The sequence below is a fragment of the Rhopalosiphum padi genome, chromosome 2, assembly GCF_020882245.1.
Source record: "Rhopalosiphum padi isolate XX-2018 chromosome 2, ASM2088224v1, whole genome shotgun sequence".
Lineage (NCBI taxonomy): Eukaryota > Metazoa > Arthropoda > Insecta > Hemiptera > Aphididae > Rhopalosiphum > Rhopalosiphum padi.
In genome coordinates, this window is record NC_083598.1 from 24936358 (window position 1) to 24954085 (window position 17728).

The window sequence follows — 17728 nt, forward strand, 5'->3', positions numbered from 1 at the left end:
TCACCACTACCAGGGACCATAAGTATTGCAGCAGGAGAATCGTCCCTTGGGACAACTACCACATGTGTTCCTGGCGGTGTCAACAATTATTTATTGTTCTTTTTACTAAGGGGAAAATTCCCAACTTTTGGAATATATGCTATATGAGTATCAAATACAATATGAAATTAGTTTTTGTAAATTGTACTTTTAGATATTATTTTATATTTTAGGCCGAGAAAAATGTATAACTTTTTATTACCGGATTTATTTTTTGATCTATTATTTTTTGTATAGTAGTTCGAAATTGATCGGCACTCAGATTTAATGATAATAACGGCAGTAACTAATACAAATATATGAATCAAGAATATAAATCATGAGATATTATTTATAATAATAGTAAAGGTACCCACGATTGGATGCTTAATTACAATTTTTTATCTTGTTAAAAAAATTGTAAATGTCATACAACGAGTTATGTTTTACATCAATTTGTGATTGTGATTTTGTTATAATTCTATATAGTATTATAGTCAAGTGTATATACTATATAACATATATTATTATATTTTATTATTGTTATTTTTTCATTTATATTATTATATGATACATAAACAATATATCTTTTATACATATAAAATACTTTTTCTTTATTAAAATATATATCAATATAACTTATAATTAATAATTTTTAAATACCAACTTTATCACTTTACATAAAATACCAAATATATATTTCAAAGGTTTGGCAAGTATAATAAATTGACCAATGTTAAACTGATGAAAACTTGTAATTCAATCTCTCTCGCTTGTTATTAAATAAGTTTTTTAAATTTATTTATTTTTTGCTTGACTGTAAACACAAATAAATATATACACATAGGGTGGAGAAATGCACCTTTGTTATCCAAATTAACTTAAGTCGGTGGCGCGCGTGTGTGTTTAACAAATCCCGTCCCCCTATTTTGCGGGTGGCTGATTGAAACCGCAAAAATAAAAAGAGAAAGGGGGGAATGTTTAAAGCCCTCCCCTTACATTTAACTCAGTTAGCTCGAGGTTTATTCATGGGTTCCAGCAATCAGTCGGGTAGTGTTTTAAACTCTTCTCGCCCCAAGTTCCTCTTTGTGATGATAACAAGCCCCCAGGCACTCTTAATTCGCTTTAAAGTGATGTCGGCTGGATTTGTTTGACGAAAATATTATTACAATTATTATACCCACAAATTATAATCAAATTTGACGGTTATTGAGATATTGTCAACACGGAATTATTATTAGTTTAAAATTACAGGGTAGTGACAATTTCACCGTATAATACAAAAAGTACAATGCCACTGTAAGAGCCAAATATATATTTTTACATAAATTTATAATACCTTATATAGTATATATTAACCCAATAATATAATATCGATGATTTAAACTTCGATTAAAATCAAATAAATATATTATTATGATTGAACAAATAAGATGCATATAATATCAAACAATATTAATTTTTTAGTAGAAATCTTCTAGGAACAATAAATTATATATGATGAGGAAATTTTATTGAAAAATCTATTATATAAAATATAATGTGCCTAATGTTTTAATAGATTTATATTAGACGTACCATTTTAGAACTAGATTTATCTATTTTTATTCTAAAAATAAAAAAATTGAAATAGTTACAATGAAATTATCGTGTTTTGAACCAGACAAGATGTAACGGAGCAAAGCGTATTTTAGTGTATGATAGCAATCTAAGTACGCTATACAATAGTGATGATGATGTTGATGTCGATAGCATGTATAGAATTTTTGCTGGCAAGAGGTGTAATCAAAATAATTGCCGTGACGGTGGTACGACATAAATATTGATCGGATGATTGACCGTGGAGAGAGATGAGTTTGGCGGCTTAGGTATTGGACAATGGGCATGTGCTCTCGAGTCTCGTGCTGATAGCCGTGGAAAGAATTGTCATTTTTTTCCAAGACACGAGTCACAAATTACTAACTGTCTCTTGTTCTTTTAGCTTCTTCGTCCTTGTCCCTCTATTTTTTATTTTTTACACGCCAGTCTCCTATTGTGTCACCGAACAAGAAAGCTCTGAATTATTTTATATATATTATATAGGCACTGCGTTTTGTCATTATCATTAGAAATCATTCCCGAGAATTTTTCACCATATTTGCCGGTATAATCTAAGTATGTTATATGAAAATAACAATAATCAATAAAAATCAAAAAAATCTAGTAGACAGTAGAAAAAAAAATATATATATCAAATGTATACGGTATTTAAAATGAACTGATTAACTGACATAGACAATTCAATTAAGTATAATTAAACACTATTTATATTCGTTATGTATAATATATGTGTTATGACGACTTTTGAATAGTGACCAATTTTTTTGTGTCGTAAAATCATTACAGAAAGTTCAATATAACTTTACCAAAATATTATATAATATATTATTCTATCTTTGTATTTCGTTAGCAAAATTCATATTATTTTAAAGACTATTATTATTTAAGTAATTTAAATGTACTTGTAATTAAAAATTTCAGTCTATTGTTTTATTAGACTGAAGTGTAATTTTTCCTTATTTCACGTGTTAAAAATAATTCTATGCTATACCTAAAAATGTATATAAGTATACAACATAATACAAAAATCATATTAGATATCATTTTTGGAAGTGATCATATGAAATAATTTTATAATGCCAACTGCTATAATAACGTGTTTTATATAATATACTTTGAGAAAGAAAATAAAATATGAAATTTATATAAACAACATAGCACATAAAACGAAATACTACAATATCTATGAATCAAAAATTCAAAACATATACTTGACTATATGGCTAATGGCTAAGACAATGTGACCATATAAGATAAATGATACGTGACATTAGAAATTGTCCCGGTATAACAGTTTGGCGCGTGGAGCAGCAATGACGTAAACAATTGATAGTTATTAAAGTTTTATACATATTTTTGGGATACTCATTTTGTAAAGTCAAATTGAACAAGAGGTAAGTAACTTCACCGGATTAATTTCACGAGATGGTATTCGGCCGAGTCCCGCAGGGCCACTTCGGCAAAGTTATTATATAATATAATAATATACAGCGATGATGTCAACTAAAATATAATAATATATTGACTTTGAAAAAAAATAATGCATAATTTTATATTTCGTCGGTAAAAATCGGTGCAGTCGTGTGTCGCTGGCTATTCGTCATGATTTGAATGTACGTGGGGGCGCCTAAGACTTCGGCAGCACGCTAACGGGCGCGGATGGATGGGCATCGCGACGAGCAATACAATAATAATTAAACCATGAATATAAATCATTATTATTATTACAATTATTATAAATAACGTTGAGATATGCTCAATGATTTTCGAGTATTGACCACGCCCATCGCCCTCTTCCGTCCTAAAACCTATTACGCGTTCGCGCCTCTTACGTATGCAAATTGGCTCGTGACAAAGTGTTCGTTTATAATGTACGCAAATTTCATCGTATACGCGCGTGTAGTATGGTTTTTGTGTGTGTGTGCGTGCGCGTGTGTATAAGTTGCGCACGCCGTCACGGGGATGTCGGCTGTGGGTGCCTCCTTGTTAATCTAATAACACTACCGCCGCGCCGCCGTTAACTAAATCGGCCGCCGTCACCCTCTTTTATACGCGTAATATTGGCGACGCGACGTTTAAGCTAGTTAGATCCGTATTGTGTGCGCGCGCACCCACGACTTAGGTATACACCAATGTTATCATTATTATTATTATTGTTACTGTTACTATTATTATCATCATTATCGGAAGTCGGGACACTGTATAATATTATGTACGCCGTACGCGGAGTCAATCGTTCGTGCAGCGCCCGCGGCCGCGGTCGATCAAACGAACCGGAAAATATTACAATATAATATAATATTATGTTATCACTATTCACTATATTATGATTATTATTGCTCTTGTATCAATCTATACATTATACAATAACCCATATACATCTTCGCTATAAAATTGCGTTGGACTTACGCATACCAATTACTATAAGATATAATATAACTAATATCCTTGTAATTATTATTGTATCTTTTTTGTAAAAAATTTATATCTGGGTAGTCTTATTTGAATTTTGAAGGAATAGAAAATAATTATTGAATTAAAAACGTAGGTATTTTTAAAAAGTGGTGAAATCGTAGAATTAGCAATATTGTTCGGGGGTACCTACAAAATATTTTGTGTGCAAAACCACATCATGTATAACACGCACAATCTACACTGCTGAAAAGACTGCTGTCACCCGCAGGCTTCATAGTCTCGACGGACACTCGATAACGGGTAATTCGATAAACGTTGGGTAAAATAAACGAATTTACTTGACCATTCGACGAGTGCATTTAAACGCTAAATCGAATTACACCAGGCTGGTAATGTTTTGATTGACATTTGTACGGTGGTCATAGTGTGGTCATCAACCCATATAAAAATTAAAGAGGTGTATTTCCAAAACGAAGTTTGTCATGGTAGACTGTAGGATCATTAAACGTAGAACGTGTCGAAAAAGTATTCTCAAGTACTCAAGAGTGTGATTTAGAAGTTTTAAGAATCGGAGGAATTTCAAAAGACCTGAATAAATAATATTGATTACCAAAAGTCTAAAAACATAATTTATTATGTACCTATATTATACGAGTATATCACTAATTATCAAAAATAAAGTACAATTAGAAAAAATAAATATAAAATATTTGTTAACAATATTTTAAAAGAATATTATGATTGCATATTTTACTTATACATGTTTCATTTATATTGATATAAATATGGGAAACATAACATCTTATTTTCCCTAGATCTTTTGAATTTAAATCATACATTATGTATCTACTTAAATTATCAGGACAGTATGCAAGTTCTTCTGTAGAAGTAATAATTTGATTAGACGATTATTTCTTATAGCGTAACAAAACGTATAATAAGATAAAATGTGCATGTTTTTGTTCATGGTTTGAATTTATTTACTCGAATACAGCAGCATAATTTGCATCGGTAATGATAAATCTAAATTTTAATTTAATATATACAATTTTTAGAAGGTAATTTTTCTCAATATTTGTATAAATTAGGGATGCCCTTAATAATTAATTATTATACGCAGAAATAAGAATATTTTTACATAGTATAATATAAAACAGTAAAGAATACATTATCATACTTTTATGAAATAACGAAAATGCTGAAAATTATATATGTTTAGTCCCTTTTTTAAAATTTCAAACAGATCTGCCCTTTAATTGAATGCCGGTCAAGTGTAAAAGTTATTTTTGTCTTCCTTAATCCAACCCCCCAAAAAACTGTACTCGCGCACCCGGAAGAAAAAACGCGATATTACAATACAATCGTTGGTGCAGTTTAACTGAATCCGTCAAATTAGTGATTGTCAAAAGCAATGTCCACGACAAGTGCAGACATCAGCCCTACGAAAAATAAACTGTATTAAAAAGAAACGTTACTTTTTAGTCTATAATATAGAACGTTTTAATTTTATTAAAAATCTTCAATTATACATCAAAGACATTATGAGTAATAATTTGTTTGGACTTAAATAAGTTACATAATTTTAATGTAGTAATATAATATCTAACTAATAGTACTAATTTATGTCATCGATCCCACACCTGACATTTACTATTTAGTATAATACAAACATGTGTGTTACTTTACCTTTTAGGTTTTTGGATGCAGATTGTGGGCCATCCCTAGTCCACGGTGGGTCGCCGTGGCCTGAGAAATCCCTCAGTTTCAGGTACGATATTGTCAGCCGTATGATGGACGCTTTATCCAACTGCGACGTAATTGCTGCTGGCAGCGGAAGCATTTTGGCCAGCTCGTAGAACTCGTAGTTCTCTTTGCCCCGTCTTGACCTAGCTGCGTCTCGACTTTTTTCTTTTCTCAACTCGAGTATTCTAAAAAAAAAAAAAATAATAATAATAATAATGAATAAAAAACAAATTAAAATTAAAAACCATAGATAGCCGATAAGCCTTATAAGAAGTTTATTCACACATAATATCGATTAATGGGAATAATAAATTTAATGGAACTTGTTGCTGAAACATATTATAAATCTGACGATTAAAATGCACGAGCTGTCGAGAGTTCGTTTTTAATTATTAAACCATACACACGTAGTCGTCTTCGTCAATAATATTGATCAAGTAACCGGACGAGTCCATGTACGGAATAGACGAACAAACCCCCGAGCGTTATATTCGAGTCACATGCGTTGATGTACATCATATCGCACACACTGTGCGCCGGCTAACTATTATTACTCTTCTCCGGATTTGTCAACAATTCAAATTTACCGGTTTTTTTGATCGTATATGTTGTATCGTTATACTTATACATACCTATTATTATTTCGTCGACGTTGTTGCATATAGGCAATCGTTGGGTATATCGTTTATATTGTATAGTAACCATAAGTATAACGTCTGAGTGCAAGAGAGCGTGATGTTATGTTTAAAAATCTGACCTTCACAAATTTTCTAATTGCCAACTCGTATGGATAATAATTCCACTGTCAATGATATATGGATAATGGATGATATAATAACTGTTGATAACTTATTAAATTAAATGCATACATATTTATACAAGAAAATCAGTTAATAATCTCGAAAATATTGATTTTACTAATAAATTTCATTAATTTGTTAATTTTAAATAGGTACCTATATCTGAATATAATACTATATATAATTAATCTTTTACGTTGAACACCTTTTAATCAATTGGTTTTGGAGTTTAAATAATTAAATTAACCTAAGTACATTATTTAAAGTTGATTGAAAGTGTTTACATTTTTAATACCTATACTCTTAAAAAAATAAATGTATAATGTTGAATTTGTAATCGATTTTTTTTTCACCATTTCTAAATGTGGTTGGCTGATACTGAAGTAGGTACATGACTGACGCAATATATGATCTAAATACGATAGTAGGCAGTCAATACTCAATATTTATGAGCAATGCGTGTTACCCGAAGATCATTTTATTGCGTAGACGACAATAGGCGGGTATGCATTTTTTTATTATTGTGATCATTCATATCATATTCTGACACGACCATTTTCGGTATTATGAATCGTTTATTGTTAAATTATATAAGCTATCTTTTTTTTTTACACCGATCGTATCATTTTTCTCACTAACAACCTGGTCAGAAAAGCAATAAATTTCCCGCTTAGTACATATTGTGTCATGAGCGATCAAGAAAAAAATACTGTCAACGTAACATTAAAAAATAATAATAAATAATAAACTAACGATACGATATAAACATTTTTTTATGTCACAATAACCGGACAATGTGTGTGATGGGAAAATAACTTAAGTAAAATATAATTATAACGGCGGTTACCAATTAAATATATAACATATAAGACCCCAGAAGTTATTAGAAGAAAACGGATTTAAATTAATAAGACTGTTTGTTTTTAAGGGGAAAATAATGTCCACCGATATCTGCCGATTTCCCTTGGGAGTGACTTGACCCAACACTACCCTCTCCACACAATCAATTGCATCCGAGTCATATATTACATATATACTATACGTTTAATCAAAAATATACTTTAGGATATCATCCTCTAATATTAGACTTATAAACTTATATATTGTATACATTTAACAATAAATATAAGTTATTATTGTTATAAAGTATTTACACAGAATTTAATTTTTTTATCTATTATTATCGATATACGCGTATACCAGAAAGTTTTAATCATGATTTAAATAAATTACATTTGATATGCACCGATAAAAACTTCTTGACAATAGCCAATAAGTAAAAAGTTTTACAACTATAAACTATTTTATATAGTAGAAATCTAAACATAAAACATTTTTACGCAATTTATTCGAGTTAATGTGATACAATTAAATTATTGAAATAAAATTCATCGTTACATTTGATATTTACAATAAGAAATTTTAAATTTAGTGACATAAGAATGGGGTTTTGTTTTTATTTAGCTCGTACCTATGACTATATCCATATAATACAATGATAAAATAATTGTCTAATTTAAATATTATGTTAGCTTTGTTAGTTTCACATAATATGCTGTGCTTCAAGATAAACTAAACATTATAATATTATATTGATATCAAGTTTTCATAATTGTATATACAAGATCAATGATAATTAGTTTTAAATAAGAAATTTAACATGACTTATATATTATAATATTATATATTGACTGATTTTTAAATCACGATACATTACATGAGATAAATACTGCACAATACCGATCGATGATCAAATATTCTAATAATTTTTTGGTCGATACTATAGGTAGTAGGTACTTATATAATAATATTATCTAGGTATATTGGAAAATAATTTAAATTCCTATACATTTTAAGTTGTAAAAGTTGAGTGAATATTTATTCATGTGGGTGTATATATGTATATTTTAAATGACGAAATCATACATTTAAGCTTACGGTTACCGGCGATAATCAAGAGTTACGATAAGCTTGACAGTTGATGATTTAAGGGCTTGGTGTATTTTGAGATTTTGACAGGCACAGATAATCAAATACATATAAGTATACCGTTACAGCGCTACCGTTCATTACTGCAGCGTCCGAGAAATTACGTGATAATTTCGCTGTCGTATTGGCAGCCCTTGAACAAGTTTCAAAGGCAAACGAAGTTAACGTTCATACAATATATATACACCCACACACCCGAGCTGATGTACCCGCAGTGCACATTGATTGGCGGTGGAGGAAATAAAAACGTTAGCGTTTCGATGTACACGAGGGGACAAGGTGTAGTGAGAAAATAGAAAGAGAGGAAAAAAAGGAGGAATTATCAATGACAACGGTTTCCCCTTGGCGCGCGCCAGCCACTTGTGTTCTTCTTCTCTTCTTTTACGAAGCAAATTGACCAAATTGCCCGACCAGAGGCGGCGGTGGAAGTTCCCGCGGGACCGTACGAGCTGTGTCGGCGGCCACTCGGCACTTTGGACCCCGCGCCAACGTACACACCGTGTTTATTAGGTTACCGGTTCTCTTTCGAAAAACATTTTCGCTTTTACAGACGGACTTATATATATATATATATATATGATTGGGAGCGTGTATGTGTGTCTCTGTGAGTGGTTGCACACTACCATGCGCGAGTGTAAAAACATTTTAAGTATCGAATGACCGACAGTCATATTTCATTTAAATACTAGCTCTTTCACAAATATTCCAATTCAACTCACCAAAACGATATGAGTAATATGACAGATGAAAACCGAAAAAAAAATCCATCCATGTTATAACTTAATGGCTTTAATTCAACATATTATTATGATTTAAGACACAATAATACATATGCAGTAGTATGATAACTGAGTAAAAACGCTTATTATAACGTATCTAATTTAACACTTACTTAACTCAATCAAATCAAATTTTAAATAATAATAATTAATATTGTATAAAAAAAATGCCAATTACCTAATGGTAATCTCGTTGTAAATTTAGCGTATTCAAATACACTATTATTTTAGTGGTTTTAACGTGGTTTTGAATAATTTTTTTGTTTTTAATTTCTAAAATATAAAACTTTTATTTCTAAACAATTATAAATAAAATGTATAATACTTATAAAGAAGCTAATTTAATATTATACATAACCAGATTAATACTTATTTAAGTATACCTAATTTAATTAATTGAATGTGCAATATTATTTTTTCAAATAAGAGGCAGATTATTAAATTATATATTAAACTAAACTCAGTATAAATTTGTTTAAATTAAAAATAATCATGATGATTTTCTCGTTTTTCTTGTTATTCAATCATAGGCATACTATGTTTTTTTTAGTATCTATATACTTGAACGATTGTATAGTTCATCGAATAAGTCAGATATTTTAGGTTTTATTTAGATTTGATTTCTAGTATACTTCTAGAATCGTTTATATTAGAATAATATATATAAAAAAAATATGCAAAAAATATTTAGAATTTTTAAATTATATTATAGTGAATGTTAGTAATTTGAAAATGTTTTTTTTTTGTTATTGTTCTTTTTTTAGAATACAAAGTAAAATACAAATGGCTGTTGATCTCATTTTATATTAATAACATTCCGTTACGGATCACGTGAAACGTTGTTTTTTATATTCGTAGACATTAATTTTTTTCTTCTTTCATTTCTATTGTTTGTTCGACATTTTTAAGAGAGTGCGAGAAACACCGTGGTTAATCCAGAACAGCTACTGGGTCTTGTCGCCTTTGACCTGGACTGAAAGCCGCCGCCCGAGTGTTTGATTAAATAATCCATCATTAATCTCTTCTGAACAATAACAGAAGAAAGAGAATGATCGACATAGAAAGACAAGAAAAATATTAGAATTATCTTCTATTCATTCATTATTATACATATTATTATTATTATTATTATTATAAATTCTTTGGATTTACATTGGTGTTGTTATAGAGCTATAGGATCGATTTCTAGGCGAAAAATTGTGTACGTGATTTTAGTTATTTTTACTGGAAATGCATTTTTCTCCCTTTCAAGTTTTTATGACGAGAAAGCAGTAAAAGCCAGCAAGAAGGTCTATTACCTGCAATTCATCGGAGACCTATGAAAACTGGACATCCTCGAAAATCGAACTTCCCGTGGGACTGTGTTTGCAACTTTTACAAACCCTCTCCAATGTAGATTATCCCACTGGACAATTTTATGTTGTCACTCTTCGTCTATACAACACCCGACTTATATTATAATACTAGATTTCTTACATTAGTTATTTTAACTTAATTTAAGTACTGGTATAAAATATTACAATCAAATTTACTTTAATGCTATATATAATATATGTCTTATAAATTGATTAATTATAATAACAATATAATAAAGCGATTAGACAAGTTCTCAAACTAGTCATGATTCCCGTTAGTTAGAAGCCACTTAAAATAACTATTATTTATTATTGATGTTCTATACCTTTAATTATTTTTAAAAACCAATGGAGAGAAATTATAACACGCAAAATTTCCATGGCTGTGAATGCCACTGCGCAGCTACTTATAAATAAACCAATGCTATGATAAATAATATTAATAAATATATATTGTATCTACTGTAATACCATATATTGTGATGAGTAGGTTTTCATTTCAAAGGTAAATATACCTAAAAACTATATTATACAGTTTAATACAGAAATACATCAATGTTTTAATGTACATTTATGACAAAGTGAAGGTAATGGAAACTTGGCTCAACTTATACACAATATATAACCAATATATGATATTATAGATCTATACAAGATTGAAATACTAGTAATTTAACAGTACACCTGTACCTATAAACAAATAATATCAATAATTTATAAATTTGTCTGGTATAGTCGACACAATACACAGTGGTCCGAAGATGAAAACAGGACATATCTCTCTACATTTATTTTATGTGTACCTAGTATAATATAATGTAGACTATTTGTAAAGTCCTAGGTACGCGCATTGTATAATATAATAATAATATGTGATCGCGATAGAGGACGGACTTAACAATAATATAATAATAGATTGTAATCAAAACGACATGAAAAGAAAACGGTGAGCAACCAATTACCCGGTATGCATATATATATAAATTATATACCGTTAAAGCCAGACAGACGTGTTTGTGTGTTATTATTATTATCTTCGTCGTCATGTCATCGCACGTTTCGTATATTATGTGCAAGGATTGGCACGCGGCACAGCTGATGACGGACGGACTCGCGGACGGTCGGTCGGTCGGTCGGAGCTGGTATCACGTGCGTGCGTGTACCACCAGCGGTCACGTCCGACGCGCGTATATATATAGGTACGCGTAATATAGTATTGGTCGGGCGGCGAAATCATAGGTACGTGCGGACGCACTATCACGTGTATTCGTGGACGATATAGTACGGTGGCGTGACGCGCGTCCTACCACACCCCCTGACCGGCGGCCGACCCACCATCATCACCGGAGGGTCGATCGCGACCTGACCGCGCTGCTGCAGGTGCCGAGTCCGCACGGTCACCGCGGAATCACGTATCCGTCCGATAACTGACCTCCTGAATAACGTAACGTATTATACGCGCGATAATGGTCGACCGGTGCCGCAGTATATAAGTACCTGAAGGTTTCGCCGTGGTTTAGACGAAAGTAATCGATTCGGTTATTTTTTTTCTTTCTCATATTATTATTTACTCTATTCGAAAATCGTGATGTTTACGTAACCGTAACGGAGGTGTTTGTTGTTGTTGTTGTTAACAGTTTTCGCGCACTGATGAGACGTATATGCCGTAAGTACGTGTATACCTATGGCCATTATAATAATAATATATTCAGTGGCATAAATAGGACTGTGCAAATGCACCACATGTGTCATCACCATAATATGTTGGATATCTGATGGTAGCAAAATTATCGCTTTGCACCACCAAAAAACTTCGAATATCCGATTACCATGCAAGTGAAGTTAAGATGGTCTATAGCTGCAGCGTTTATAATATAAATATGATTTAATTTAGATACCCACTGTTATCAAATAACGATAATTTTTAGAACAGTAAAGTTACTACTACTACAACTTTTCAAAAAACGACTTATAAGCTCAACTAACATAAACCAATAGTAATTTATGAATATTGAGTTTAAGTACACAGCTAGTCTTTCAACTAATAATTTAAAATGATAATTAAACCAATTTTTTTTTTTAGTTTGTATAGTCAATATAATATTAAGACGTGTTTCTATTAATGCATTATGAATATACTGCAGATTTTAAGTAAAACATTAAGTAATTATTATCCTATTTTATAAAAAATAAATTTTAAGTGGATTATTCGTATTAAAACAAGAAAATTATAAAAGCATTAATCAACATCAGCATCACCACAAATTAAGTCAAACGTATACTAACTGTATACATCAGCTGTAGCTTATGAGGTTGAATATATTATTTTTTCCTTGGATGTACCATCTATTATTGCCTATTAAACCTGTAAGACGGATGCGTCGTTGTGGCGATTTCCGATGGATTTCGATTTTGTGTCAATATGAACCTGACCCATCCTCCTATTTCTAGAACCATAGAAAAATCCGTAGTTGCTGAACATAGATTTATTTTGCGAACAAATTGTAGAGTTTTTTTTATCATTTGTTTACGTAATAACGCATAAAATATGTTTAAGACCATACTTCTAGCACGTGTTAATATACTCGTGTATATACTACACATAAAAAATATTTCCACAAATTACAATTGTTGAACAAAAGAAAGGGGAATAACACTCGTAAAAAATGAACTTTATAGTGGGTACATTTTTAATCAGCCGTTCCATAGTCGTTTGTATTGTATCTCCAGAGGGAGGAAAAATCGCTGAGTTTAAAAGGGTAGTTTTCCTTGTTTCAGTCAACTCGATTTTAAGTTTGAAACTTATGTCGTTTCACGTTTCGATGATTATAAACATAAATATTATTAAGTTATAAAATTTAAATGTTGTTGAAATTAATGATTTAATTGTTGCATTGGTTTAATTTCTCGACATATATATAATACCAGTTGTATAATGTAATAAAAGGCGTGGTGAATTGGAAGTTGTCACTCGTGAATAACTCGTCACAAAAATGGATACAGATATTTATATTTGATTTCTAATTGCAAAATGTTGCAATGAAAACAAGAAATACATTTTTGGCATCACATTATATAAAAAAAAACTAGACTGTCCAATTATTTGAATTGATGTTTTTACAGATGGTATAAGTATTTCTTATATTTAATGGAGCACACGTATAGGTACTTTTATGCATTACATATATCAATATATCAAACTATCAGGTACTCAATATCCATTTAAATCTCCCTATGTATATAGTTATAATGATAACACCAATAAAATAAAGTTAGTATAACTACCTATAATAGTATAATAGTAAGAATTATAAAATTGTCGTATTTTAAGTATTAGCTAACTAGATTAGTGTCTGTATATAATGTGATATTAGGTTATACTAATTACAATAATATTAAAAAATACAATTCTAATGATACTCGAATTAACTATAATTAAATATACAGCTATAATAGTTTACGGAAAAAATATTTCATTCGTTGCACTCAGATAATATTGACATGGTCTCAGGTAATGGGTTGGTCGTTAAAGAAAAAATATACGACTTGTATACGGCTGCGTAAGAAAAAGGGGAATTTACGAGTGTTTTTCGGCCACACAACCATAAAACTCGGAAATAAAGACATTTGGTCAGCAGCAATGCAACAGTATTGAAGTCCCATAGGAATATAATGTGTAGACTAGGCAAACGGAAATGAGCTGCTAAAATACGGGTGCAACCGATACGATCACAAGCGCTCTGACGTTAGTTCTGTGCTAGACCAAAAGGTTCAGTATGTGTACTACCTATTATCAACATGCGATAATAAATAGCAATTCAGGAAATTAAAAAGAAAACACCAAAGGAGCCTTATTATATTCTACTATATACCCCTTTATTTTGGTGTGTCTAACTACAATACGTTTCAGTCGTTTTAGATAAAAAAAAAAAAAAAGACTTAGTTAATATTATACGCTCTGTTTGTTATTTTATAAATAATTTCACAGCGTCAATAGAATAGCTTATAAGTTATAAATCTTGAAAAAAGATTTAATAATTATAGCATAATGAATTCGACATATTATTATGATTTATTATGTATGGTATTAGACCCGAGAGAATATATATCATAGGGGGGGGAGAATTATAGCTAATAATGCATATTCAGCGATATTTTAAAATTATAATTATAAATAATCTTACATATTCTAGTATAGGTATCTTATAATAATTTGTAGATAAATAATAAATTAGAATTTATAGTTTCTATTTATAATGTATAATATGAATATACAAAGTATAGAGTATAAGTATACAAATATTTGTCCCAATAATATAGATTTAATGCGGCTAGTAAAATAAATAGCCGTAACAGGGGTGGACAATTTTTATCAAGACTAATTAATATAAAAAAATTAGTATTGATTAAACATAGAAAATAATATTTCCTATTTTAATTTTGGGGTTTATATATTTACGGTTATATCATAGATGATGAAACATTTTCTTTGCTTTGTCATTATTATTATTTTTTTTTTTTTTTGAGTTAATGATTTGAGAATAATTGACTATTTGTGCAGATTATTGACTAAATTTCACATCGTACCCACATAATTTTTATAGAAATGGTTACAACCATTATTAGAAGTATTGAGAAACTTAAATGATTGTCAGTCATATTATATCTGTTTAAAATAATTATATTCCAGAAAATACATTATGTCTTTAAACATTTATACATGAATGGTAAAAATTCGACTAAGGATGACAAATAAAAGTTGCCTGGAGCGGCAATTAAGTAAATCCGACTATCGTCTACCAAAAAAAAAAAAAATAAATAATAATATATATTAAGTTTTTCGATTAAGTACGTAACAATATGTTTCTTTTAAATAGTTTCACATTCAAATGACAAGATATTATTGGTTCTCTGAATAGAACAAAAGATTAAATGAAAAGATAACCAAATCGTGGGACGATTATCTGATGATATAAGAATACCATACACATATTTTATTAACATTTTGTAATGTGGCGTCCCTGGGATGCACCCGTTCTGCACCACCAGCGATTAATATAAACACTTGTTATAATATGAACGGTGTACGTCAACTTGGGGGGGAAGGCCTAAGAATAGTCATAGCTATTATAAACGATTGGATTTATAAAAGGAAATCTTAAAAAAAAAATAATAATAGTAAGGTATAGTTTTGATGAATCTACAGCTTTGTGACTATAAACAACAAACAAACGCGCAAAGTCATTCTGAGATATTAACAGAACTCGATAGTCGATGATCAGTAGCAGTAGTTATTATCGAGACCGTGAAACGTATATAGGTACTACACACTATGTACAGTCGTAGGATGGGCGCTAATGAAAAGTACATGGCCGTCCGGAGGCCACCCGCATCCAATTAACGTTAACAATGACAACCGTAGTCGTTGTGTTCAGGAATTCCGAACAGTTTTCGGCACGCGTCTTATCTTCGCTTCTTCAGTAAAATTTGAATCGGAACAGAATACTGTTTCCGGAGTAATTAAATTATTTTTTATTTCTCTAAATTTAAAAAAAAAAATGAATCTGAATATAAAAATTCATGGATAATATCAAACGATTCATTTTTTTATGATCGACATTGCATCATATACTCAGAGAAATAGATATAGGTAGCTACGGGTGCAGGTAAATTATAGAATACAATCGATCATATCCCTTTCTTATGTCTAAATATACATACCTATATATTTTTTTCGAGAAAATACAAATGTTATGACAGTATGGTATATACAACTAGAAATATGTGTAACATAATATATATAGAAGCTAGACTAAAAAAGTTGACACACGTAAAATAAAATTGTATATGTAGTTGTATAATATGCACTCAATCTATCATGGGCAAGTACCAAAACACATATATAGTTGAACTAAAAACAGAGAACTAACAATAAAACAAAATATTTGTAAATCACAAATAATAAACCATATTTTATAATAAATAATTAAAAATAACAGAGTTATTATGTTACATGTGAATAATATTATTTAATATAGGTAATTATTTTTTGTCAAATAGAAAGTTTTATAGATATTTTACGAAATCAATTTATATAAATAAAATAATATTTAACTATTTTTATTGGAAAGTTTTGATGGTATCGAATTTAAACAGATATAGATTTCACCATAGAGTTGTGTTTTAAAATTCATAATATAATTAATAGATATAGTTAAAAACTAAAAAGGACTTGTTGGTTTTACTATGTGTATTGCGTTTATATGAAAAAGCTCGAAAATCTGTATGCAGTACCTACTTCTTTACATTAATGATCAGACACATTTTATGACATATTCGTAGGTAAGTATTTTATTTTCATAATATTATACCTAAAGCTAGTTTTGGAAAATTAAATGTTAGAGTGATGTTTTGAATGCTATCAGTTTTCAAATACATATATCTAATTGTGCCGCAGCTAGTGGGCTTATATGCCATACTCAAAAACAGGCAATTCTTAAGTTTCCGATGTGTACTATTTTAGCGCAGTATGAAATTATGATACGCAAAGAATATAAAATATTTATCATTATATTTATAGATATACGAGTGTACGAGCTAGTATATGGCGTAGCACGTAACATATTATTACAATACCAACAACACTAGTATATTATTATGTGCATTTTAAGTAAATAGCATTAAGTTAATCTTTAATATTATGTTCCCATAGAAAAAATTCCATAATAAATATATAACGAAACGATATAAATAGGTATACACTATATAACTGCCTAATTTATAATTTACCGGTAGCCCGTAGAGCTATTACAACTGGATGTCGGGAAAGATACACTTTTGGAAAACGTCGGATTATCGTGTTATATGAACACGTATACAGTTATATTAATGCATATTATAAACCTAAACCACAACGATCGATGTATACCTAGTCATGTAGACTGTATCGCGGTATATATACCTAATTCTCGGTAGTCATAGAACACAATACAATGTGCACTAACAGAAGTTACCGACAAACTCAAAATAT

General features: G+C 30.1%; 1 protein-coding gene across 2 annotated transcripts in view; it reads right to left on the bottom strand.

Moving 5' to 3' along the window:
• LOC132922553 (protein trachealess) overlaps window positions 1–17728 on the bottom strand; it is a 119916-nt gene that overhangs the window by 13289 nt on the left and 88899 nt on the right. For both annotated transcript variants that reach the window (XM_060986123.1, XM_060986124.1), the window contains one exon: window positions 5719–5960. In XM_060986123.1, the coding sequence (XP_060842106.1) occupies window positions 5719–5960 (242 nt within the window). The remainder of the gene's footprint in view (window positions 1–5718; window positions 5961–17728) is intronic.